At 38.4% G+C, this 25,683-nt stretch overlaps 2 protein-coding genes across 3 annotated transcripts in view; one reads left to right on the top strand and one right to left on the bottom strand.

Annotated features, from left to right (window-relative positions):
* Window positions 1-578: 578 nt before the first annotated feature.
* znf330 (zinc finger protein 330) lies at window positions 579-15,869 on the bottom strand. Of its 2 annotated transcripts, none has more exons than XM_022202575.2 (10): window positions 15,793-15,869; window positions 15,258-15,408; window positions 15,150-15,169; window positions 14,982-15,052; window positions 10,098-10,174; window positions 8,272-8,398; window positions 8,084-8,188; window positions 7,872-7,918; window positions 4,470-4,587; window positions 579-1,550 (listed from the first exon to the last, which is right to left on the bottom strand). In XM_022202575.2, exons 2-10 carry the CDS (start codon window positions 15,375-15,377, stop codon window positions 1,273-1,275), a joined length of 963 nt encoding a protein of 320 aa, XP_022058267.1. In that variant the 5' UTR covers window positions 15,378-15,408; window positions 15,793-15,869; the 3' UTR covers window positions 579-1,272. The 2 variants fall into 2 exon arrangements, with proteins under 2 accessions (XP_022058267.1, XP_051802186.1); XM_051946226.1 differs by having other exon boundaries at window positions 15,258-15,421; window positions 15,793-15,835.
* Window positions 15,870-17,334: 1,465 nt separating this feature from the next.
* rnf150a (ring finger protein 150a) overlaps window positions 17,335-25,683 on the top strand; it is a 31,715-nt gene continuing 23,366 nt past the window's right edge. Inside the window, exon 1 of the mRNA XM_022202576.2 lies at window positions 17,335-18,045. Within this exon, the coding sequence (XP_022058268.1) occupies window positions 17,595-18,045 (451 nt within the window). The 5' untranslated portion in view covers window positions 17,335-17,594. The remainder of the gene's footprint in view (window positions 18,046-25,683) is intronic.

Raw genomic sequence — 25,683 nt, 5'->3', positions numbered from 1 at the left:
CCAGAGGGCACAATCAGTTAGGTTAGTAATGGTTTGATGATTCAGAAAATGACGAGTGAAATTCTGGATAACGCTTTGCTCCACCATCATACAACACCAAAATGTGGGAAGAAGAGCTTTTTTAAGACTAGTATTATTCCCCCCAGTAGAGTCTCTGAGACTTAAAGAACCAATGCTGAGGGGCAGTTAAGCTGGTCTGGCAGCACTTGGTGGGCCAACACATCTTACTGACACTTGATGTATTTTCCTTTAATTCTTCACTTGTTAATAGTATTTAGAGAGGCTTTATATTGATGGAAAAACATGGTTTGTCAAAAACAAAGCTGGAATATGTAAAACTGACAAACATAAATCACATGATCCTTACATGAACCCCACTGTTTTGTGTTACGTAAAAACTAAGATGTCAATTAAAGATTGATTTTAATTGACAATGATGCAAAAAGTATATTTTTCCACCTAAATGCAGAGAACATTCAGTGTCTGCTGCAGTGAAACTCACAGTATTATTATTATGTCTTCTGTGACAGGTGCAGATATAAAACACACTTTTCAAATACACGTTCACAACTTACATGTAAAGCACATTATATTTATTTTGATGTAACATTTCCAAACCAAATTTTAAACCTGACCGGTGTTATCTGCCAGTTTAAGAACATTTTTACCGATATTTTGAAGCCTTTTTACCGGCTGATACTGACAATAATGCAGATGTCAAAACTGTTTTTACCAAATCACCACGACAAGACAAGCAGTCAGAATGGTTTAACAGGACTCCATTTGCCTTAATTCAGCCATAAATATTACAAGACTGTATATTCAACCCTCAATAGTATTTTGGTATCAACTGCAGTGTATCCAGAGCAATTAGTGTCAAAGCACCAAAGCAGTCAGATCCATAATTTATCGTTATTTTTACTCAATTACTGATTTAAATTGAAACCGTTCATTTATCCTATGATTGTATTATTTTCATCTTTGTATTACTGTGGGTGTAGGTATTATAGAAAAGCATAATTATTTTCCTCAGAGTAAGATGTCAACAGTAAAGTTAGACAGAAACTTCAATATCATATTAGCGCTACTATGGATATCCAGTCTGAGTTAGACCGTATAAACTCTTGAGGCGTTTTCATTTCACATATATGTTTCATTTTTCATTTTAAGCGTATGTTTTTCTTAATTCCTGAACTGTAACAAGTGAACGTCCACTGAGGATTATTTGGATGTAAAGGACTGTATGTTCCACCTGCCTTCAGTCCGTCTTATTCAGGCAGCAGTCCCATCCAGTTTCAGACCAGCCATAGACTCAGAAGCCGCTTCCTCTGCACCTTCTTCTTCTTCTTCCTCCTCTTCATCTTCCTCTTCCTCCTCGTCATCATCCTCATCATAGTCGTCTTCTTCGTAGTCATCATCCTCTCCGTAGTCGTCCCGGTCTCCTCCTCCTCCGGACGCTAAGTTCTTCCAGTAGGCGTCGTACCCTGACGCTCCGTCGTAGTCGTCGTCGTCGTCACCACCAGCCTGGCGGCCGAACTTCAAAGTACGAGCTGCAGAGAAAACACAGGCGTGATGTTAGCTCTGGTTCTATTTAAAGAGGTGATAAAGTGACAATCCATCCATCATCTATACAGCCATGGCCATAAGTTTGGACACAGCATGACTTACTATGTCTGTTTTGATGTCTATTACAGAACATAACTAATATTTTTTGACAGCACCAGTTTAATTAGTCAACAAATCAACAAGGGATATAATATTATCAATAAATTCCAACAACTGGAACAACTTTGTTCCCAAAACATAATATTAGAAGAAAATAACAAAAAAATGCAGCACTTTCACAACCGAATTTGGTAAGAATAACAAAATGACACCAAACTCTTTTGATGTTTTTTTTAAAAATATGAAACTTAATATAGTTCTCAGGAGTTGTGTACTGTATTGTAAGTGACAATTTAGTGGTATTTTCTAAGATTCACAAGCGTCATGGTACTTGTGTCCAAACTTATGGCCATGGCTGTACACCGCTTATTCCTCATTAGGGTTGTGGGGGCTGGAATTTATCCCAGCTGACTTATGGTGCGTGTCCACAGAATCCATCAATTTCCCGCATCCCATTCATTGTCTATGTGAAACGCACCACATTGCATGATGGTACCAATGTGGTGCATTTTAAGCTGCGATCTGGTGCGTCTCTCCAGGGCTCATTTGCATAAAGTAGACTTGAGCAGACAAATTCGGTGCGGCTAATGGAGGTCCAGTGCGCCACGAAACTTTCATCAAACGTCTAAACTAGCCGTTGTTCAACAAAAACAAGGACAGACTCAGCAGCGTATTTCTCACCTCAAATGTTTTCAGAAATACATTACACCGAACGGTTTTCATAATAAGAGAGAAAGTTTGCGACCGAGCCGCCACAATGGTCTAACACATCTACCAGACTGAAGATCAAACACTGTCATGTGACCACCTAGTGACACACCCACCAAGCGGGCTATTTTCAGATGCAGTTTGTTTGCATGCGAGAAAAATGGATCCTGTGGACAGGTTCCATTAAGGTGAAGGCAGGAGACACCCTGGACAGATAACAGTCTATCAGAGGGCTACACAGAGACAAACAATCACACTCACATTCACACCTATGGAAATTCAGCATGTTTTTTGGACTGTGGGAGGAAGCCGGAGAACCTGGAGAAAACCCACACATGGACATGGAGAACATGCAAACTCCATGCAGAAAGATCCTGGGAAGGCCGGGATGTGAATCGGGGATCTTCTAGCTGCAAGGTGAAAGTGCTAACCACCCGTGCAGCCTTCATGTTAAAGTATTTCAATTAACTGCAGTTCATTTCATTATATATCACTTGGTTATTCTCATATTACCATCACAGCCACAGAGCCAGAAAAACAAACAGCCAGTGACTGTTAAAATACGTGTTTATGAAATGATCTAAACAGAAAAAAAACTGAAATAAGTTTGGATACAAGATACTTCTGCTTTGGATGATGACATTTTAATTAGACTACAGATCAACACTGAGGAGCAGCTAACCATAGAAAACATCTTAGTGATCCTTTCATGTGTTACTTCTCGTTGTGGCAACAAGATGATAAAAAAAATGTGAATGTTCTAAAGTCAAAATGGTTTTCAACTCGAACGCGTCCAAATCGACACAGATGAGAGTCACATGACAGCAGTACATTTAAAAGAGTGCTAGTCTTCTTGTGACCAGCAGCTCTGATCTGTTGCACCTTTCACTGTGTATTAACCCTCATAATGTCCTCCCAGCTTCCATACACCTTTTGTCCTCTGGGACCAATATGACCCCACCTGGTGTGACTGCTATTTAAAGCATATAGTTCAATTCTGTGTTACACCTTCAGTCTTACTTCAGTCCAATGCATTACTACATTACCCTTCATTTTGGAATTTAGGGCCAAACAGACCTTGTTCCATCAAAGTATACGAGGGCAAAAGATTTAATTTGGGGTCAAAATGACCACAAGGACAACACGAGGGTGAATAACCGTTACAAAACTATATCCAAGGTCAAAGACTGAATACAGCAGTTACATCACAATACAGTTTGGTGACCTGGAAACACTACTGTATTGTAACTGAGTTAATCATTGAGTGAGAGCCATTTGGTCAAACACGCCTCTCTGTTGTCACAAATAGCTAAAAGATGTGTCAGTACAGGTATCCCTGTAGCTCAACTGCTTGAGCAAGCAAGAGACCCATGAACAGGGGCTATAGTCCCCGATGCAGTGGTCCTGGGTTTGAATCCAGCCCATGGCCCTTCACTGCAGATCCTCCCTCTATCCTTCTCTCCACTTTCCTGTCTGTCTCTTTACTGTCCTACACAACTGTTCAAATGTTTGGGGTCACTCAGGCTACGTGCTAACATAACTGCACAAAGGCTTTTCTAATCATCAATTAGCCTTTCAACACCATTAGCTAACACAATGTAGCATTAGAACACAGGAGTGATGGTTGCTGGAAATGTTCCTCTGTACCCCTATGGAGATATTCCATTAAAAATCAGCTGTTTCCATCTAGAATAGTCATTTACCACATTAACAATGTCTAGACTGTATTTCTGATTCATTTACTGTTATCTTCACTGAAAAAAAAAGCTTTTCTTTTAAAAATAAGGACATTTGTAAGTGACCCCAAACTTAAACGATGGCATATACAACAAAACCTAAAAGGCCAAAAATAATTCTTAAAAAAAAAAACTGTAAACTAAACTGTGTGTAGAGGGTGAAGTGAAGCCGATATCAATCATCAACAGATATGTGCCGACGTGCACAAATAATGTTTCACAGGAAATATTTTCATAGTACTCTCTTTCTGTTTCACTTTAAAAAACATTAAGCAGAAGTCAAGGCGACTTCCCCGAAACAGCAGCTGTACAGGAACAAAAAACAACCGTCACTCTCTGAAAGATTTAAGTGAGACTCACTGGACATGCTGAGGTCTTTGGTCTCCTGCGTCTCGTGGCCACACTTGGGACACGGTGGCGCTTTGCCTTTCTCCTGTTTGAAGACCTTGCTCTTGGCGTGGTCGTCGCAGTAACAAGCCTGCAGGTGCACAGAGGAATTAAATTTTAAATCGTCGCATGGAAATCCTGCAGCACGAACACGACGTTCATGCAGTTTTTATTTATACGTATGAGAATACAGTCCAGTGACTGCTCAGGATCGTTTGGACGAGTAAATTCATTCATCCACATCAATGTACAGAAAGAGTGGTTAAACACATGACTAAAGATAAGCAAAGACACTGCAAGCTTTTAGGAAATGTAGCACAAAAATAAAATGTAAAACAAACTATGCATAAGCACTAATAATTATAGAACTAACTTGAAGAATTGCACATGCCAGTGGTAATGCACAGACTCTATCATCAACAGAAATAGTGGCAGAAGTATTAATATCGCACAGATTATTATCTGTATTGCACTGATTTTACATAAGTGGAAAAATACAGACATAGCATATATATATTTTAGCACATGTAGAAAAAGATTGCAGATGACATCTACTGCATTTATCTTCAACATCTGGACCTACTCCTGAAAACCAGGGTTTAGAAAGAGGAGTCCTGTGCACTACTTTAAAGTTACAAGGCTGAGTGAAGCGGTAATATGTACTTCATCATGTCATGAGGATGTTCATTTGAATGAATTTTAGAGATCAGTGCTCTCTGGCGATGATTTAAAATAAACAGATGGACCCGATGATGTTATTGGGGAAGTAAAGGAAGATGTATGGGGTCTCATCTGGAAATATCTGAAAAAATGACATTCAGGGATTATCTTAAAAAAAAATACACCATTTAAGAGCAGTAATAACAAATTTTCTACTTTCTGACGTTCCTTGAACTACTCGTTGAGGACGAGATGATCTGTCGGATGCCTCAGTAAAATTTGAGATTGTGATATCACTTTATCCTACATGCTTCAATTAAGAATTTGTTGAAAAGATATTTTGCACTAATCGGACTTTTAAAAACTAATTCGCGCTCCTCGGCACAACTGTGAAGCTACTAGTGACCATCAGTGGCATGACAAAAATTCGGGGAGTTTTTGGCTGAACTGCAGGCAGTGTTTACACAGAACAAACGGGACACAACTTTGGAAATAAAAGGTAAATGATCTATAGTATGTAGGTCATCATTTTGTAGCATTATTAGTAACACGTGGGAAAATTGGGAAAATGTTTTACATGATTTTTTTAATAAAATTTGGAAAATAAACAATAAAAGAAATTCATCTTTTTTTATTTGTTATGATTTATGGCAATATATATGTGCCATACTGCATAAAAGAACATTTTTGAGTTCTCTCTACTTCTGGCTATGGTTGTAGCGTTTCCATAGAGGCACAGAACTTTATATTGCAGAGCCAACACTCAACAACTAGAAAAACACTCAGAGAGCACAGTACTCCTCCAAGGCTGTTCATTCCCCCATATGGCTTTGTCAGAGATGCAGCTTTTTTTTCTTTTTTCTAATAAATGCAGCATTTGTTTATTAGTTTTGATGATCAGAAATCACAGCAGCATAGGATGTTGTCATTTCATATAGATGTACCCACAAACTAAATGACCTTGCGCTGAGCACAGGTGTGCGTTATGCATTTGTACGTGATGTATGGATACCAAATCATGTAATCTAAATATGTAGCGGGCAGTGGGAATTCATGGGACTCAGAAACACCCCCACAATTGAATCAATTGTTCCTTGTATCATTACTGATAGATAAGTCCTGATAAGTCCGCAGCGGTAGATTTGTAGTCGGATCACAATCATGTGATCATCAGCAGGCAGCTGACGTAGTGTTCACTTGTTGTCATGGTTACAGTGCCGCTATCTCGCAGTGATGCAGAAGACTATAAGCTGCATCAATGTTAAAATCTAATCACTTGGTCCTCCTGTCATTTCTGACCTTTCCTGAAAATTTCATCCAAATCCGTTAGTCTGTTTTTGAGTGACGTTGCTAACAGACACGCAGACAAACCAACCCCTGCGTTCCTGGGCGGACTGAAAATGTGCCAGAAGCCAACTGCAGTTTTAGTGATTAGCAGACAAAATACCTGCATGCATACAAATGAAGTCAAAGGATTCATGTAGATCTTTGCGCTTTCTGTGAGCAGCTTTGTGCGCTGCAGTCTAGGAAAAGTGCATCAGCAGAATCCTCTAGAATAAACTGTGCTTAGTGTGTATGCTGTCTTTCTGGGGCGTACTTTCCTAGCGAACACACTACAAACTACGAAGCTGCAGAGTCAGTGTGGGTCACAGCGACATTCAGGGACACTTCCCAGTTGTCACATTTTGGTTGGCTGCCAGGACACAAGAAGAAGGCATCCATTTGATCTGAGTAACTCAGACTGCTGAAGCCTCATTTTAGCTCCAGCTTTCCACAGAGCAGGACTGTGGGTTCTGTTCGCCATTATATCCAGTGTTAAGAACGGATCCCTGTCTGCCAGAGGAACCATTACTGCAACCAGTGACTGCTTCAATTCAGTGTGCATATAGGCATGTGAGTAGGATTTTAAGATAGCTACAGCTTTAAAACAGACTTGAGAAAATGCACAGGAATTATTTATTATAACTACCATATTATTAAGTCAGAGAGTGTCCGGGTTTTTGCTTCAGTGGATTCTACATGTTTGGATTCAATTTCTTCCAGAATGTTTTCACAGTTTACTGTGTCTATCAGCTTCATTGAAAGGTTGGTGCTTTTCGTTTGGGAGCAGTTTTCACTTATTTATATTTTATGTATACTTGATTTTCATTTTTAAGGTCAAAAATAAAGACTCAGCAATGAAAAATATGTGATTTAACAGAAAAACTCTATGCGGCTTTATAATTCCACCACCTGTGCTCTTCGACAGAGATGCCATGTGATCATTTCACCTAGTAATGCCAGTGACATATCCAACTTATTTTTAACACTTCAGAGATCATGTAACAAATGCCGAACCAAGCAGCTTCTCTAACCCACTGAAGGATGAGATACTAGGTCATGTCCTCTGGCAGCAGTGCCAGCAAGGCCATTTTTATTAACTGAAGTGCTCGCTCCCACTAAATTCCTGTATGGGAAGAATATTTCCTGTTACAGGGGAACTAAGGAAAACCCAAAGGAACCAAATGTCAGTTGGTTCTGCCTTATCAGTCAGGAGATGCGAGTCGTTGCTGTTCTCTGAGGAAACAATCTGTGATGTGGGCTGATGAGATGGGTGCAGTTTTACAGAAAATGCTCAGTAGTGCTGCCAAAAGAGCAGATAAACATGCCAGTAAAATCTTTTGATAAAGATTTCGGTTCCATTTTCTCTAAAGGCGAGGACAGGTGTTCCCTCACCTTACAGCGCAGGCAGGAATGTTGGCCCAGTCTGTTACAGGAAACACCTAAAGTACGGCATGAGAAAAAGCAAAATAAACAGTAAACATTCATTTTCTCTTGACTGCACATACACCCTCTGGATATCACTCTCTAGAATAAACAAGAAGCACTTTACTTTCCCCCATTAACTTTCCTGAATGACAGAGCGAAAGGAAAAGTGAATGACTCACATTTGAATGTTTCTGCCTGAAGAACTTGGCAGCTCGCCTGGTGCTCAAACTGATCATCCTCACACAAGAAGTTTTGACAGAAGGAACAGCGGAAGATTCGTCCTCCTGTTCAGGAAGGTACAGCGGTGAGTTTCAGTGTCTCGCTGAGGTGAGCGGCTGAATTTCAATCAGACAGATGGAGGGCTCACCGTGATCCCAGACGCCGCGATCGCATTCGATACAGTCGGCATCAGTCAGGGGACAAGCGCAGGCATGAGTGCTCAGACATTTCCTACCGTGGCACACCCAGGCTTCACAGAAGTCACACACCGCCCCCTTGTGGGCAAGAAGAAGATCACAGGAATAAAAAAATCTGAAAAATTGTAAACCATTTCTTCCTCTGCGTATACAGTACAACCAGAAGGACTTCGAACACGGTGGTACAAAGTCCAGCTGATTTTTATAGTTATGCATTCTGCTTTCAAAATGATATTTCAATTATAAAAGGGCATACAAATCCTATATAACCATTTATATCATATTTGATTCATGAGTTTCTGAAGCCTCTATCTCATCCACATGATAAATTGTTTCCATAAAACCCTCTTGTATAAAACCTGATAAATGTTTTCTGCCTCCTTGTGGATCATCATTCCACGACTGGCTACTCTCACGAAATCACTTTCTTTTTTTCAGGAAAATCATTGCGTATTTTCAAGAAGTTACGGTAAAAATAACATCAAAATTGTTACTTATTTTTTAAAATAAGTATTTTCTGCATTGAATGAAAGAATGCATACGTACTAAATAATTCATTGTTTATAGTTCAATTAAACCGTGTGAAAATGTCTGTTAAATTTGATACTCCAGGTGTCTAATGTGCTTTTTTACTGAAATGTAACATTTTTCCAATGTAATCTACATTATTCTTATAAAAATGGAGACACACACTATTTTGATGATTTAATTAACTTAATGAATGAAATGCCATCTTAAAATGCATTTTGAGTATTTTTACAAAAACAATTCCTCTGAAAACAAAATCATTAGACTATATTGACCCATTTTTAGATGTCAAAAAGACTCACGGAAGAAGAGACAAAAAGAAGCTACATTAAAAATGTCATCAACGAGATACTGGATGACAACACAAGTGACATGGAGCAGTGAGAAGATGAGGAGGAGACAGAGCAGGTTCTAGGCCTGTACTTATATATGGGATTAGTACATATGTTCAGTGTGAGAGCCTACTGGGAGGTGGACACAGAGCTCCCTGCTGTTTGTTGTTTCTACTTCTTTCTTTTAGTTGTACTCATTAATATATTTTTTGTTATAAAGTGTGTCAGCTCACTCAATGCTAACTAGTAGACTGGAGCAGGTGGAGTTTTGCTTTAGATTGTTGTGAGCAAAAAGCTGCCAAAACTGCCCATTGTATCAAATTTGATTGAAAAAAATATATCATAAACAAAATTATATGGCAATTATTTGGGGGGAATTTTTTTAAAAAGGTTAAAAAAAATCTCATTTCCAAAAAAAATAATTTTCTGGCCATTTTTTGATGGGTCAGGCTTTACAGGGTTTAATCTTTAAAACTGCACACCTCCACAAGGACGTAACAAAGAGTGATAATGAGTAAAAACATGATGCACATGAAGATAAACACGAATTGTGCCCAATTGTGGAACAAATCTTACAATTGTATTAGGGTAGACATTTGCACATAATACTTTCTCAATCTTATTCTGTTCATTTTTGTTCACCGCATCCTGAGAAACTGCACACGAAATCTACCAAACCTTAAGGATACTGTAGGAAGACCACTATTCTAACTACTGTAAGAGGTCTGCTGTCTCAAAGTCACCTACTCTTGTCGTTTTTTCTAGATTTTAATATTGCTGTATAAAAAATAAAAAGTACATCTCACAATAAAAACACACACAAAAATACCCAGTCTGTCTAATAAATGATATTCGGAAACTGCAGAAATGTCCCCATCGAGGTTTAAAAGCAGGGTTCAGTGCTGCAGTGAACTCACCACCATGGCCATTCCAGTGCTGTGGACCCCCGGATGCTTGATGACACAATCTGATGACTTCATGCACTTGGTTTTACCTACGAACATAAACATTAAAACTGTTATGCTGATGTCTTTATAGTTATCTCAGATTGGCTCGGAGCCTTAAAATTCAGAAAAGAAAGACTGCATTAAAAAACAAGGGGTGAATATCAACAGACTGTTTACAGTACACGGCAGAAGATAGAAACTGTAAGAATACAGTCCCATCCAAAAGAATTGGACCAGGGAGATCAATTCCTTTATTTTTGCTGAAGACTGAAAACATTTGAGTTTGACATCAGACGATGAATATGAGACAAGAAATTTACATTTCAGTATTATTTCCAGTTATGTACATCTAGAGCCAATACTCAACATAAAAGATAGCATTATTTGTAACGGAACACCATTTTTTTTGGTGAACAAAAGCACTGGAACACAGACTTAAAATACATTAAAGTGAGTAAGACTTAATATTTAGTCGCAAATCCATCCCTCCATTATCTACACCACTTACTCCTCATTAGGGTCAATGGGGGCTCTAGTCTATCCCAGCTGACTTAGGATGAAGACAGGGGACACCCTGGACAGGTCGCCAGTCTGTTGCAGGGCTACATATACAGACAAACAATCACACACACATTCACACCTACGGACAATTTAGAGTAATCAATTAACCTCAACATATTTTTGGACTGTGGGAGGAAGCCGGAGAAAACCCACGCATGCACAGGGAGAACATGTGAACTCCAAGAAAGATCCCGAGCCAGGATGTGAACCGGGGATCTTCTAGCTGCAAGGCAACTGTGCCACCCACCAATCCACTGTGCAGCCCTGAAATCAACCATCTTTGTTATATTTCTGGCTGAAAAATCTAACTGATTATTAAATAAATTTGCTATATGTGTATATACTCTTAAACCTGCACTGCTAGTATCTTTGTGTTCTTCAATTTTTTTCTTATTTATGTTGTATATATCTTAGGTTTTTAAGTTCTCTTGATTTTTCTTACTGTCACATTGCAAGTTTCCCCAAATAAAAGTATATTCTATTCTACTCTATTCTATAAAGGGGAACACTATGGGGGCTGCACAGTGGTTTGGTGGTTAGCCCTCCTCGCCTTACAGCTAGAAGATCGCTGGTCCGCGTTCTGGCCTTCCCAGGATCTTTCTGCATGGAGTTTTATTTATTTTATTTTATTTATTTTTTGTTCCTTCCATGAAAGTGGACAATATAATTTGTGGATAAATGCACTCTACATTTTCAGATCAGCACCTCCATGATTGGAAAGGAGCAGCAAGAAGAAACCAATTCTTATATTTGCCTGCCCCCTACTTGAACAAATTAAATTTAAAAATAAAAAAGATACAGATCCTTTTCAATAACCTACACCATCAACACTTTGATTATAACAACAAAACGACAACAAAAAATAACCCATACAAGTAAAATTCAAAACAATTCATCATCATTAACATCCGATTTAAGTTTCAAGTACATATTGACAATTTTTTTCTGTTTGTACATTTTTTTAAATCTATAAATATCTGTACAAAATTTTAAATCTTGTAATTGAGAATTCCATATTTTTACACCAACAACCGAAATACACATATGTTTCATAGTAGTCTGAGCAACTTGGTGCTTAAAATCAAATCTTCTTCTATGATTTTTATCTTCTGAGGTAAACACAAACAGCTTTTGCAGGTTTTCTGGTAAAACTCTATTTTTGGCTTTGAACATAATTAATAACGTCTGGAGTTCTATTATCTCTGTAAGTTTCAATAACCCCGATTTAATAAATAAACCATTGGTATGTTCTCCAAATTTAACTTTGTGAATGATTCCGATTGCTCTTTTCTGCATAAGAACAAAGACATTATATTGCTCATATATGTATTACCCCACACTTCTGCACAATAACTCAAGTAAGGCAATATAAGTGAGCAGTATAACATTCTCATTGTTTTGCAATCTAAAACATACTTGACTTTGTTCAATATAAAAATATTCTTTGACAGCTTCTTTTTAACATATGATACATGTGATTTCCATGTCAAATTTTCATCCAATGTGATTCCAAAAAACTCTGATACCTTCTCAATATTCACTCCATTAATGGATAATGAGACTTCATCTTTACTTCTTTTAGCAAAAACCATAAACTTCGTTTTTATCAGATTTAACGCTAACTTATTTACATCAAACCAAATTTTAAGTTTAACCATTTCACTTTCAATATTTTTAGATAGTGTTTTTAAATTATCTCCTGAACGGAAGAAATTTGTGTCATCTGCAAACAAAACGAACCGTAACAGTTCAGAAACGTCACAAATATCATTGATATATAAAATAAAAAGTTTTGGCCCCAGAACCAAACCTTGTGGGACCCCACATTCAATCTTCAAACATTCAGATGTATTACCAGCAAAATGCACATATTGTTGTCTGTTCAGTAAAGAACTAGTTAACCAATTTAGAACAACTCCCCTCACACCGTATGTATTCAATTTAGCAAATAAAATTGAGTGATCTATTGTGTCAAATGCCTTCTTTAGGTCAATGAATACTCCTATTGTATATTTCCTTCTGTCAATTGCTGTTGCGATTTCTTCTACTATTTCCATTATTGCCAAGGCAATAGACCGATTTGTCCGAAAACCACATTGACTCTCACTTAATATATTATTTTTTTCAATAAAGTTATCTAGTTTTTGAACAAACAACTTTTCCAGCACTTTTGAAAACTGAGGAAGTAAAGATACCGGCCTGTAATTGTTAAAGCTGTATTTATCTCCTGCCTTGAAAAGTGGAAGGATCTTTGCTATTTTCATCTTATCTGGAAAAACACCTGTTTTAAATGAAAGATTATAAACATAACATAGTGGTTTAATAATACAGTCAATAGTCATTTTTACTATTTTCATGTCTATTCCATCACTATCAGTTGGCATCTTATTTTTTGTATTAGCTACCACCGAAATAATTTGATTTTCACTAATCTCACCAAGAAACATTGATTGCATCACCTTATTTTCCATTTTCCAGCCACTTTCTGTTTGACCCTGATTTTTCTATATCATTTGCCATATTAGGCCCAACATTTACAAAAAAAGAATTGAATTCATTTGCCACTTCATTCATGTTTTTAATCACCTTATTGTCCTTAATAAAATGATTGGGTAGGTCTAAGGTTCTAGATTTATTACCCATTACACTATTTAGAATGTTCCATGTACCCTTAATATTATTTTGATTTTCTTGTAGAATTGCATTATAATGTTCCTTTTTTGCCTTTCTCAATATATTGGTTAAATTATTTTTGTACACCTTATATTTTTTTCAGCAGTCTCTGTTCTAGATTTCATGAAGTCTCTATAAAGTTTGTTTTTCTTTTTACATGCATTTTGTAAGCTCTTTGATATCCAGGGTTTTTTGTTATTATAAGTTTTACGCTTACATGGACAGTGTTTGTCGTAAAGAGCTAAAAAAAAAAACAGTGTAAAAATGAATTATATGCACTATTTACTTCATCTGTGTAAACCCCATTCCACTCCTGTTTTAATAGATCATTTCTAAAAAAAATGTATTCGGTCATCAATCCTCACCCTTTTATATCTGCAGCAATTCTCTGTATTCTTTCATTGTGGTTCATAATTAAATGTTGCAAATACAGGTAAATGATCACTTATATCATTTATCACAAGGCCACTATTAATGCTGCTATCCAGAACATTTGTAAAAATATTATCAATTACTGTTGCACTAAATGATGTAACTCTACTAGGCTTTGTGATCAGTGGGTATAATGTGTCCAGAAAGTCTGAAGTTTGTTTATGTGTAGATACCTTTAAAAGGTCGATGTTAAAATCACCACAGAGTATAAGTGATTTATTTTCATTTAAATCTTTCATTAAATCATCTCAACTATCCTTAAATGTTTCTACATTTGATCCCGGTTTCCTGTAAACACGTGCAACAACCATGTTTCTCCTTCTTTCTAATTCCATTTCCACTGCACGGAGTTCACATGTTCTCCCTGTGCATGCATGCGTTTTCTCCAGGTACACTGACTTCCTCCCACAGTCCAAAAACATGCTGAGGTTAATTGGTGATTCTAAATTGTCTGTAGGTGTGAATGTGAGTGTGATTGTCTGTATCTATGTGTAGCCCTGTGATGGACTGGTGACCTGTCCAAATGTCCTCTACCTCACCCAAAAGTCAGCTGGGATAGACTCCAGCCCCTCCTGACCCTAATGAGGATTAAGCGATGCATAGATAATGGATGGATGGGAACAGTATGGGACATTTGAAAGATAACACTTTTCATGCTCTCAACAAATCACATGCAAAGAACAACCATCAACTATAACATAACCTACTACAGCCCTCAGCAGGACAATGGACCCCGACACACTGCAAAAATTGCTCAGGAGTGGCCCAGGGAACACGACAGAGCTAAGGTGCTCACCCAAGTTCCACACTCCCCAAACCCAAATCTTACTGAGTATCTGTGAGATGTGCCAGGATAAGCCTGATCCAGGTAGGTTGCAGCCTGCAGCCCACAGAATTTACTGCCACAGGACATCCCCAGAGGTCCTGAGTCCATGTCCCACTACAGAGAGGAGTTTTAGCAGCATAAAGGGACCAACACAATATGAGGCAGGTGGTCATAATGTTACGGCTGATCGGTATATATGCTGTTTGTAACCTGTTGAATAGGGGGCTGATGTGAGGGTCAAACACAAGCTAAGAGCTTCAGAAACATTTTAAAAAGACTTCACAGAAATGTAAACTGATCATAAGAGTTGATGTAATAACACACTGATAAAGGTCAAATATTCCACTGCAGGCTGTACTCACCACACTGAGCGCAGACTGGCAGCTTCTGTACTGAGTTACAGAAATAGCAGAAAGCTCTGTTCTTCTGCTTTCTGTCAGACGGAAAGATTACAAAGAAGAAAGATCACTGACCAGTCACAGACAATCAGCACCTGACTATGTGTTCTATAAAGGAATGGAGCTACTTACCTCTGGCATTTGTCACATTCCTACAAAGCAAAAAGGCACAAAATAAAGTCATGTTGTTTAGGCATCACTGCCGTGCTACTGCTAGGATCATGTAGAGGAGCTACACACCATGTTGGAGTTGCAGGGGTGTTTGGCCACATCAACATGCTCCCTGTTGGCTCGGATCTGTTTCTCTCGCTCTTTACGGCTCTCAGCCTTTTTCCGAGCACCAGTTTTCTTTTTAGGCATTTCTGCTCAGCTCACTCGCTGGTTTGGTTTCCTGAAAACACGAACTGCCAGCGTTAGTTAGTTTCTACGTAAGAAATTAAGCTAACTGAGGGTAAACATGAGTTAAGTTTTATTATTTCACTTATGTTGTCAACAAATAGACAAAAACTCCGATCCACAGAGCAGCTAGCTAGCACAAATGATACATCATGAGGACAAATACAGACGAGAAATAAAGTTTATCACGTTTTTCTAAGTGTCGGCTGGCGGCAGCAGAGAAACTGTGCGACATGTCACATGGAAAATAAATCACATTTTAATTTAACAACAGCTGAACTACTTGAACATAATATTTAGGTTCTCAAAGACCGCTTTCGACGACTGTTACACCCAACTTTTATGTAAAATGAGTAATTCTGACTTGTAAAATATTTACCAAAATGATCAGTACAGCCACTGCCGGTAGGTCCGTCTCGAAAATGTGTCTGCTGAAACACTACGCTTAGCCAAAGGTTCCTCCAATACTGCTGTCAGTTACCTAAATAAATGTAAGGATAATCTTTGGTTTGCTGATAACCTGCAGATTACGGGCTGCACAGTCAGGATAGCACTATTTTTTTTATAAGATAAATGTTTATTACTTTAAAATATAATTTCCTTTCTTTTTTCAGATAGATAGATAGATAGATAGATAGATAGATAGATAGATAGATAGATAGATAGATAGATAGATAGATAGATAGATATTTACTGTTTTGTGGAGAAAATATTGTTATATAACAATTTATTTAACAATGTTCATTTTTGACTGATCCACAATATTTAATTTTAAAACCTGATATTATTGTGCTTACCGGAAATAAACAAAACCTACATCCAACTTTCTAAATTTGAAACAAGTTTAACAACTGCATTTAGGTTTTGTTTATTTCAGGTAAGCACAATATTTAATTTTAAAGCCTGACAATACTGTTGATATCATTGTGCAGACCTGAAATAAGCAAAAACTAAATCTGACTTTTTATTTTTATTTTTATTGACATTTCTGTTCAGTTTACTTTCCTGTGAAGACAAAATTAAACTTGTTTTAGCTATTTTTATATGTAATTTAGTAAGTTTTACAACAAATAGGCCTGTTTACATAAACTTAATTGAACACAAAATACAATTTTGAGATTTTTTTCAGTCTCATTATAAAATCTGTTTATTTATTCAGCATTTAAAAGCAAGGCAAGTTAATTTGTATGAAACCACACATACACAAGGAAACAAACATGCATAAAGAAACGAACATCACATTAGTAAAAAGTGATTTTAAGTCAATTAAAGTGCATTATAAAATACTAGAATGCATAATTAGGAACTAAGATTATTAATCTGAGAAGGCTGTAGTAAATATTAATGTTTTCAGGCTTGATTTAAATAAGTTGTAGCAGACCCCAAGGATTTTGGAAGTTTGGTGAGAGAATGTTATTTCTAAAAGCAAATTCAAGATCTATTTTTTAAGTCGGGCTTCTGATTGATTTGACAGCATTCATTTAGTACTCTTCTTAGAATTAATTTTATTTATTGGTTTCTCTGTTTATTTACACATTTTAATATATTCAATGTATAATTTATCACTTCAGTTTTATAAATTTATCATTTGTTATTCTCTATAGATAAAAAACATGAAGCAATAAACTGTGCGTTGACTAGATTAAAATATGTAAATAAATCAATAAATAAAATTAGTTTTAAAATTAGTGTGTGTGAGTATTTCTTTTTTGCACTTGTTAAAAAAGATAGTGTTTCCTCAGTTACCGTGTTTTTGAGTCTTTTATTGATAATTTCACTGTAATTGATTGATTGATGACCTGTCAAGTAATAAAAACAATTAAAACAAGAATGATTGTTATATTTTTATTTTGTAATTTTTTCGTGTTGTACTATGTAAGTTTCTCCACATGACAGGCGGCGTCAGAGGCACGTTGGCCACGCCCAGATGACGTGTTGAGGAGCAGCCAGCCAATCAAGAGGGAGGACGGGGAACAGCTGACGGCGAACAACAACACAGACAGTCTTCTGTAGGAGGAGGAGGAGGTGCACAGCAGTCCAATCCCTCCGCTCTGTGAGAACTGCTGCTGGATATTATGTGGTTTTAACGCTTTTTTGAGGCTTTTTAACAAGGGGCGTGATGCGGGTTTCCCATTGAGGAGGACACCCGGAACTCCCCATCCGTCCGCGAACAGCCGCACGATGGCCCCGTCCCTCATCCGAGCCTGCCGCAGTCTGGCTCTCTCGACGTGGCTGCTGTCGTTCTGCTTCGTCCACTTGCTGTGTCTGGACTTCACGGTGGCGGAGAAGGAGGAGTGGTACACGGCGTTCGTCAACATCACCTACCTGGACCCCGCCACGTCGGAGGTGAGGACGGAGAAAACCGAGTGCGGTCGCTACGGCGAGCACTCCCCCAAGAAGGAAGCCAGGGGTCTGGTGCTGGTCCCGGCCCTCTTGCAGGACAGACAGGCGTGCGACCCCGTCAGGTTCCCCCCCGTCCCGCCAAACACCGCCTGGGTGGCGCTGGTGGCCGCGGGCAACTGTACGTACCGGGAGAAGATCCGAAATGTGGCAAACCACAACGCCTCTGCGGTGATTATTTACAACGTGGGCTCCAGCAGCACCAACGACACCATAACTATGCCCCATCCAGGTAGGAGACATGCTCTGTTGTTGTTTTCAGAGCTGATAGTAGATATAAGTGAGTTTTTCCTTGTAAAATGATCATTTAGAAAGAAAATTAAAAGCATTAGAAAGTCCTGGGGACATTTACATCTGTGTTGTTTTATTGTTGGTCTGATGGACCTCAGCACAGTTTTTGCACACATGCTTTATCTGTTTACCACTGATAAACAACTCTTTATATAGCTTGTAATTCCCCTTAATTTTCTTTGTTTATTTCTTTGACATACAGTTACTAATTTTCTGTTACATCATGTGATTACATACAAAACATGGTATTATATATATTCAAAATCATTCAAAATTTGTCCGAAATGACATGAACCTATGCAAAATGGGTATAAAAATGGTCAGAAATGACTAAATCTTTCTGAAATTACTGGAACTCAAATAAAATGGTTTGAAAAGGCATACATCTGTGCAGAACTGTTGAAAAAAATATTCTAAATGTCCCAAAACTTGCTAAAAAAAAATAACGTGAGGATAGTAAAAGCTGGTGGATCAATAAAATTATTGCAGCATGGCTCAAACAGTTAACAGAGGAGCAAGTTGTTGAAGATGCATTCAGCATGGTGAAACATCTTTCTACAGCTGTAATTATTCATATTCATGACAACTCAAAATCTGTCCAAAATTTGACAAACTTGTGCAAAACGACCCAAAAGCTGTCTGAAATTACATGAACTCACTTAAAATGACTCGGAACTTGTCAAAATTGTGCACAATAGTTTTAAAAAAAACTGAAATTTGTAAAAAATGACATAAACCTGTGCAAAAAAAGAAAAAAACAACTCAAAAACTTTATAAAATGGCACAAATCTGTGCAGAATTGTTGAAAAACTGTTTTAATGTTCTTAAAACTTGTTAAAAATACATGAGAGAGGAAAATCAAAGAAACTGGATAAAGAATGCCAATTGCGCACTCCCTTAAATCTTGCCACATCTGTGGCATTGTGCTGTGATAAAACTGCACCTTTCAGAGTGGCCTTTTAATGTGGGCAGTCTAAGACACACCTGTGCACTAATCATGGTGTCTAATCAGCATCTTGATATGGCACACCTGTGAGGTGGGATGGATTATCTCAGCAAAGGAGAAGTGCTCACTGTCACAGATTTAGACAGATTTGTGAACAATATTTGAGAGCAGTGGTGATATTGTGTATGTGGAAAAAGTTTTAGATCTTTGAGTTCATCTCATAAAAAATGGGAGCAAAAACAAAAGTGTTGCGTTTCTATTTTTGTTGAGTGTAAAATGAGTTTGACACCCCTGCTCTATACGCAAGCAGTCATGCAACAATTTTGTCCAACCTGGAAAACACTTTGTGTACCACATAAAAATGTAAATACACATTCAGTGCCGTCTTTTTGGACTCATTTTAGGACACATGTCCACCTATGTATTGTTTGCAGATGCTCGATAGCAATTACCTGCACAGCAACATGAAAAACGCCTGAACTCTGCTGCCTCCTTCCTCATTTTCTTTTACTCTACATGGACATGATAGCATCTTGACCACAAATGGTATTCATATTGACATTGTTTGATATTCGGTACCTCGTGCACTCGTTGCTTGGCACCACAAGCATGCTGAACTTTGATAGATGGCTCTGCTGTGTTTACTAGAGGATGCATGAATCTGGACTCAGTTTCACCAAGACTTTAATTCCACATGCATGGTTAGAAATAAAACACAAACATAATGATTCACTTCTTGTGTACAGGAAGAAAAACTACAGACACAGTAGCACAGTTTTTGAAAATGTAAATCACTGTTGCTGTTCATTTTCTCGGTAAATGGCTTTGCAGCTGATTACACACATAAAATGCATCTCGTATCCACTGGTGGGATTCACCTGCTGTCCTGAAGATGTGTAGATGCAGCTGCCTACAAAACACTGCTCTACTGAAGTGTTTATAGCCACAGAAGATGAATACAAATTACTTTAATTACTAACGAGAATAAGTACTGTGTTTGATTTTCAAAAGCTTTAATGCATGATTTTTTCCAAATCTTGAAAGTGTTTCCTGGAATAAAAACAAAACAGGGAGGAGATTACCGTGATCTGGATCAAAAGGCAACTCTGTGGGAAGCCAGGAGTCTTCCCTTCTCAGCTGCACATGTTTTCTATCCAGATATTAATTTAAAAATGAAGAAAAGAGCAATTAGAATCACAAAGTTTTGCAGACTGGTACAGGCCAACGGCTCACAGTTAAACAGCTCCTCAAGGGAAAGATGAAGAACCATATTTTGATGTTCAGCATTGTCAATATATGCAGAAAGACACACACTGAAGAAGTGAAATGCCGAATAAACAACACACCCAAAACCTTTTTTTAAACAAACCATGCAAATATCCTGGAAACCCAGGCTTTCAATTCGACTGTCCGGTTTTTCTAAGAAGACTCCCATTTCCTGCTTGTTTGCCAGAGGCAGTGCAGTTGATGCACAGATAATTGGACAAACAGTCGGCTGTTTAGAAAGCAGCGAGCAGAGTCATTTGTGTGCTACCTGTTTGTGACGACAGCAGATGGGGGACAAATTAAAGGAGAAACCAGCATAAAGTGTCTCAGTAAGGCGTCTGCCAGAACAGCTTCAGTGCTGCTCAGCATTGATTCTTCCAAGTCTTTGGAACTCTGCTCGATGGATGGAACACTGTTGTTCCTAAACATACACTGCCTGTCCAAAAAAATAGTTGTCACTTGGATTTAACTAAGCAAATAGGTAGAAGCCTTCCATTGGATAATTACTGCAGTGATGAATGTTTCAGCTGCAACAACTTATTTAACCCCAGCTGATGCAGTGAGGAGCTTCTCATTTCTTAAACAACCATGTTGGAAGACATATCCTGTGGTCATGGAAAGGATGTTAATCTGTCTCAGAAGGGTCAAATTATTGGCCTGCTTCAAGCAAAGAAAACAACTGAGATTTCTGAAACTCCTAAAATCAGGTTAAGAACCGTCCAACACATTATTAAAACCTGAAGGATAATGGAGAACCATCATTTGAGGAACAAATGTGGTTTGAACAAACTCAACGGTAGAACTCACAGCTATGTTTAATAGTGGAAGTAAGAGCATTTCCACACAGACAATGTGAAGGGAACTCAAGGGATTGGGACTAAACAGCTGTAGCTCTAAGAAAACCACTGATCAGTGAGGATAATCGGAATAAAAGGCTTCAGATTGTTGGTAGCAAAAAGACTGAACTCTGGAGCAATAGAAAAAGGTCATGTGGTCTTATGAGTCCACATTTACCCTGTTCCAAAGTGATGGGGGCATCAGGGTAAGAAGAGAGGCAGATGAAGTGATGAACTCATCATGTCTAGTGTCTACCAGCCTGTGGGGGTTAGAGTTATGATCAGGGGTTGGTCAGGTTCAGCAACGTTATGTTCCCAAAGAATGAGGTCAGCTGACTACCTGAATATACTGAATGACCAGGTCTTTACATCAGTGGAGTTTTTCTTCCATGATGGCATGGACATGTTCCAAGATGACGATGCCAGGATTCATGGGGCTCATATAGTGAATGAGTGGATCAGGGAGCATGAGACGTCATTTTCACACATGGATTGTCCTCCACAGAGTCCAGACCTCAGCCCCGCTGAGAATCTTTGGGATGTTCTAGAGAAGACTTTGTCTGACTCTCCCATCATCACTATAAGATCTTGGTGGAAAATAAGTGCAACTCTGGACAGAAATACATGCTGTGACATCGCAGAAGCTTATCAAAATGATGCCACAGTGAATGTGTGCCATTCGCAGAGCTAAAGAATAGCCAATGAAATGTTAGTGTGCGACTTTTTTTTTAAGATGGGTAATGTATTCCGTCATTCAGTGATTCACATCAGTTTCATGAAACCATTCAGTGACCCTTTGTGCCTTTGAGGTGTTCCTGGAAGAGAGCGCTCCCATCAGAACATTTCACTTTAGGATGTAGGTACACAGCTTTGCATTGATTTGCAGTGACCATGCTAGCTTTACCGCGCCAGGAAGTAGAAGTCAAGAGTTCAGGGTTTTCCTCTGATTTATGTGCTGTATTCAAAACTGTTTTAATACGTCAGGAAGTCTTATTTTAAGTGGATCATAGTCAAGACAGAGAGGGACCTAGTTCACCTCTAATCCTCATACACAGCTGTGATTACATAAGTCACAAGGAAAACTCCTCTTCAGATGAACTGCAAGAAGATTATGCAGTGTGTACGTGATTCCACTGTAAGAATTTAAAAATATCCGCTGTCCTCAAACCTTTGGGGGAGTTTGATGTTAGTTTCATGCTAAAGCATTTGCTTTTGCTCAGCACAAATACGTTGCAACACTGGGGCTCAGATTCCTGCTCAGCTTTGTAAAGTGCTCTCCCTCCTCATATTACACTTCTCTTTTCTTGTTGTTGCTCAATTTTTGTTTGCTTCTCCAGAGAGCAGACCATCAGGCATAACTAGAATAGTTTCATATAAAGCTCTTGAACAGTTTCGAAATAGAATCCACTCTTGTTGTCCCTTCTCAGCTCTGTTTTGACTTTTCAACGTGTATTAAGTGTGGGCTAAAAGCTAATATTTAGGCTTTCTGAATGAACAGAGCCTTCTTTTCCATTTGGATTGAGTTTCCGTTGGAAGCCGTCTTAATTTGTTGCTGGTTTTCAGAAAAGGCGGGAATTTACCAACACTCCTGTCTCAGACAGCAGCACAGTGCATCAGGGCTGTTTGACAAAAGGATCTGCACAGGAACAGATGTTTCCAACAGCTAGATAGTGCAGTGACTGTAAGACTCTTTGTGCTTTGACATCGCTGCCACAGATACTTATCAGGGCGAGCATATGATTTACATTTCATGCAAAGTCTCTAAAGCTTCTACTTACGCTCAGCAACTTGTCGGAAGATTCTGTTCAAATTTTAGCTTAAGCTTTGTCTAGTATTCTGCCATCTGTCCTGTGTTGTAGTTTACAATCACCTGATAAGATAGATACCTTCAAAGGGACCATAGGGGAACATCAACTGGACCAACTGGCACTGGAATGTTGCTTATACACAGCCCTTCAATACCATTAGCTAACACTTGGACTATTTTTCATACAAGAGTTCCTGTCTGTGTTTTGTTTTTGTCCCTGGTTTGATATAAGCAGGGCTCAGCTGGAAAAAGGCAACGTCACCAAGCGGCCAGGGAGAATCAAGATTTAATAACATTTGATCAAAATGCGATGACAGTTTTGGGATTGTTTGCTTGTCTTTCCAACAGTATTGATTGATTTCGCAATGAGGTCTGATGATGCAGATTGGCTGAGTTGTTGTTGTTTTTTTTTAATGCACTTTTTTCTTCTAAGTATACACTATCGTTCAAAAGTTTGGGGTCACACAGGCAATTTCATGTTTTCTGTGAAAACTCCCACTTTTATTCATGTGCTAACAGAACTGCACAAGGGTTTTCTAATCATCAGTTAGCCTTTCATCACCATTAGCTAACACAATGTAGCATTAGAACACATTAGTGATGGTTGCTGGAAATGTTCCTCTGTACCTCTATGGAGATATTCCATTAGAAATCAGCCGTTTCCAGCTAGAATAGTCATTTACCACATTAACAATGTCTAGACTGGATGTCTGATTCATTTAATGTTATCTTCACTGAAAAACTGCTTTTCTTTCAAAAAGAAGGGACATTTCTAAGTGATCCCAACTTTTGAGTGGTGGTGTATGTTACTTATGTTAAAGCTTCATAAACAGCACTATTTTCACATAGCTGAAAATGAAAGCTACAGAAATTTAAGTTTTATATCACTTAAGCAGTACATGTGTAATATCAGTTGTTTCTCACATTGATCTGCTACCAGCAAACTGCTAAAAGCAGAGTGATTATTTTTATTCATCCGGTTGTTTAGAACCTCTAACTTCTGCTGAATGCTGATGTTGCTTCGTATTTGCTGGATGTATAAATAAGTGACTGTTTGCACTTATGTTTAAAGGCGTTGTCATTTTTTGACTTGACTAATAGGTCTGTCAGCATGTCTGTTGAATCTACAGTGTTTGGCCCTTGAACATCCATCTTTCAGGCCTAAACTCCAGCACACAGCCCTCATGCACCTGCAGCAGGAGGTAAAAGACACCGGACTATTTTAAGGCTTGCCCTGCTTCCAGCCATGCCATAAATATAAACTGAGACACTTTCAGAGACAGAAAAGACAGCCAGGAGAAGTGCAATGACAAAGCTGGAGGTGGACGGTAAAGGAGAGCGTGTGACAACAGAACCAGGTCTTAATGTGTAGACTGAGAATGAAGCGCTCCCTGTCCAGAGCCAACACAGCTGGGTTGTATAATCCACTGTCTCTAGAGCCAGAAACTTCTCATGGCAAGTCTTAGTTTAACCCTTTCTGAGTCTGATCTGTCTAAATCCTTTGTTCAACCAGCTCAGTTTTGAATTGTTGTCATGTTGGTTTTCTTTAGAGCCCTTTTCTGACTCATAAAATAAATATCCACTTAGATGAGTTGTGTAGAATTAAAAGAAAAGTTAAACATGTGTGGAACAATATTTATTCACTTTCTGGTGCCAGGTTAGTGGAGTTGAAATTAAGGTGAAAGCAGTAGTCCATTAGATTAGCTTCACATACAGACTGGAAAAAGAAGCTGCTAACTTAGCTCAGCCCAAAGGTAAATAAGAAACACACAGTGCAGTACTCCGCCAAGGCATTTCATTCCACCATATGGCATTGTCAGAAATGCAGCATTTTTTTAAAAGAAATGCTGCATTTGTTCTTTAGTTATTGATGATCAGAAATCACGGCAACATCGAATGTGATTATTTAATATAGATGTAAAACAAAATGACGTTGCACTGAGCACAGTCGTGTGTTATGCATGTGTATGTACGGATACCATCCTGCATGACCTAAATATGTAGCAGGTGGCGGGAATCGATGGGACTCGGAACACCCCCACAATTGAATCACTTATTCCATGAATCATTTAAGATGGAAAAGTCCCGATAAGTACGCAGTGGTGGATTTTTAGTAGTATCACAATTATGTGATCGTCAGCAGGCAGCTGATGTAGTGTTCACTTGTTGTCGTGGTTACAGTCATGCCGTGCTGCTATCTCGCAATGATACAGAAACAAATCCATGTATCCAGACTAAAAGCCACATCACTGCCAAAATCTAATCACGTGGTCCTTGTGTCATTTCTGACCTTCCCTGAAAATTTCATCCAAATCCGTCGATCTGTTTTTGAGTAATGTTGCTAACAGACAGACAGACAAACGCAAGCCAATCTACACAGAACTTCACCATGTTCATTGGCGGAGTAAAAATAATCTTCCTTTTGTTTTTTTGAGACAGTTTTCTTACAGGGAGGTTATGTTCTTTGGCCGTATGCTAGCAACTTTCTGGATTCTCCTCTGGTTGCCTGGCAACTGCTCAGCACCACGAAACAGAGAGTAGAAGTCTTGACATCAAATCTGGACCAGCCTCTGTTCCAGCAGCATCTGCGAAATCTCTCATTCGACACTTGCCTAATTGGATTTTGTTCCTGGAGTTTTTCCATATTTCCATATTCTCGAGGCAGACTGGGATTCACCGCAGCACCTGCTGTAAGATACTGAAACCTTCTCAGTTTAAATTAAA

This window comes from Acanthochromis polyacanthus, chromosome 3 (genome assembly GCF_021347895.1).
Source record: "Acanthochromis polyacanthus isolate Apoly-LR-REF ecotype Palm Island chromosome 3, KAUST_Apoly_ChrSc, whole genome shotgun sequence".
Taxonomy (NCBI): Eukaryota; Metazoa; Chordata; class Actinopteri; family Pomacentridae; genus Acanthochromis; species Acanthochromis polyacanthus.
Note: the sequence above shows the minus strand (reverse complement) of the source record. Positions and strands in the feature narration are given on the sequence as shown.

What these genes read in the sequence shown, in the direction of transcription:
- znf330 (XM_022202575.2), bottom strand. Translation starts at nt 15,377, where the DNA reads ATGCCTAAAAAGAAAACTGGTGCTCGGAAAAAGGCTGAGAGCCGTAAA. An exon ending in ATTCCTGCCTGCGCTGTAAG is followed by an intron (nt 4,588 to 7,871) that starts GTGAGGGAACAC and finishes GTGCACCTGCAG; the next exon opens with GCTTGTTACTGCGACGACCA. An exon ending in CAAAGACCTCAGCATGTCCA is followed by an intron (nt 1,551 to 4,469) that starts GTGAGTCTCACT and finishes TTTTCTCTGCAG; the next exon opens with CTCGTACTTTGAAGTTCGGC.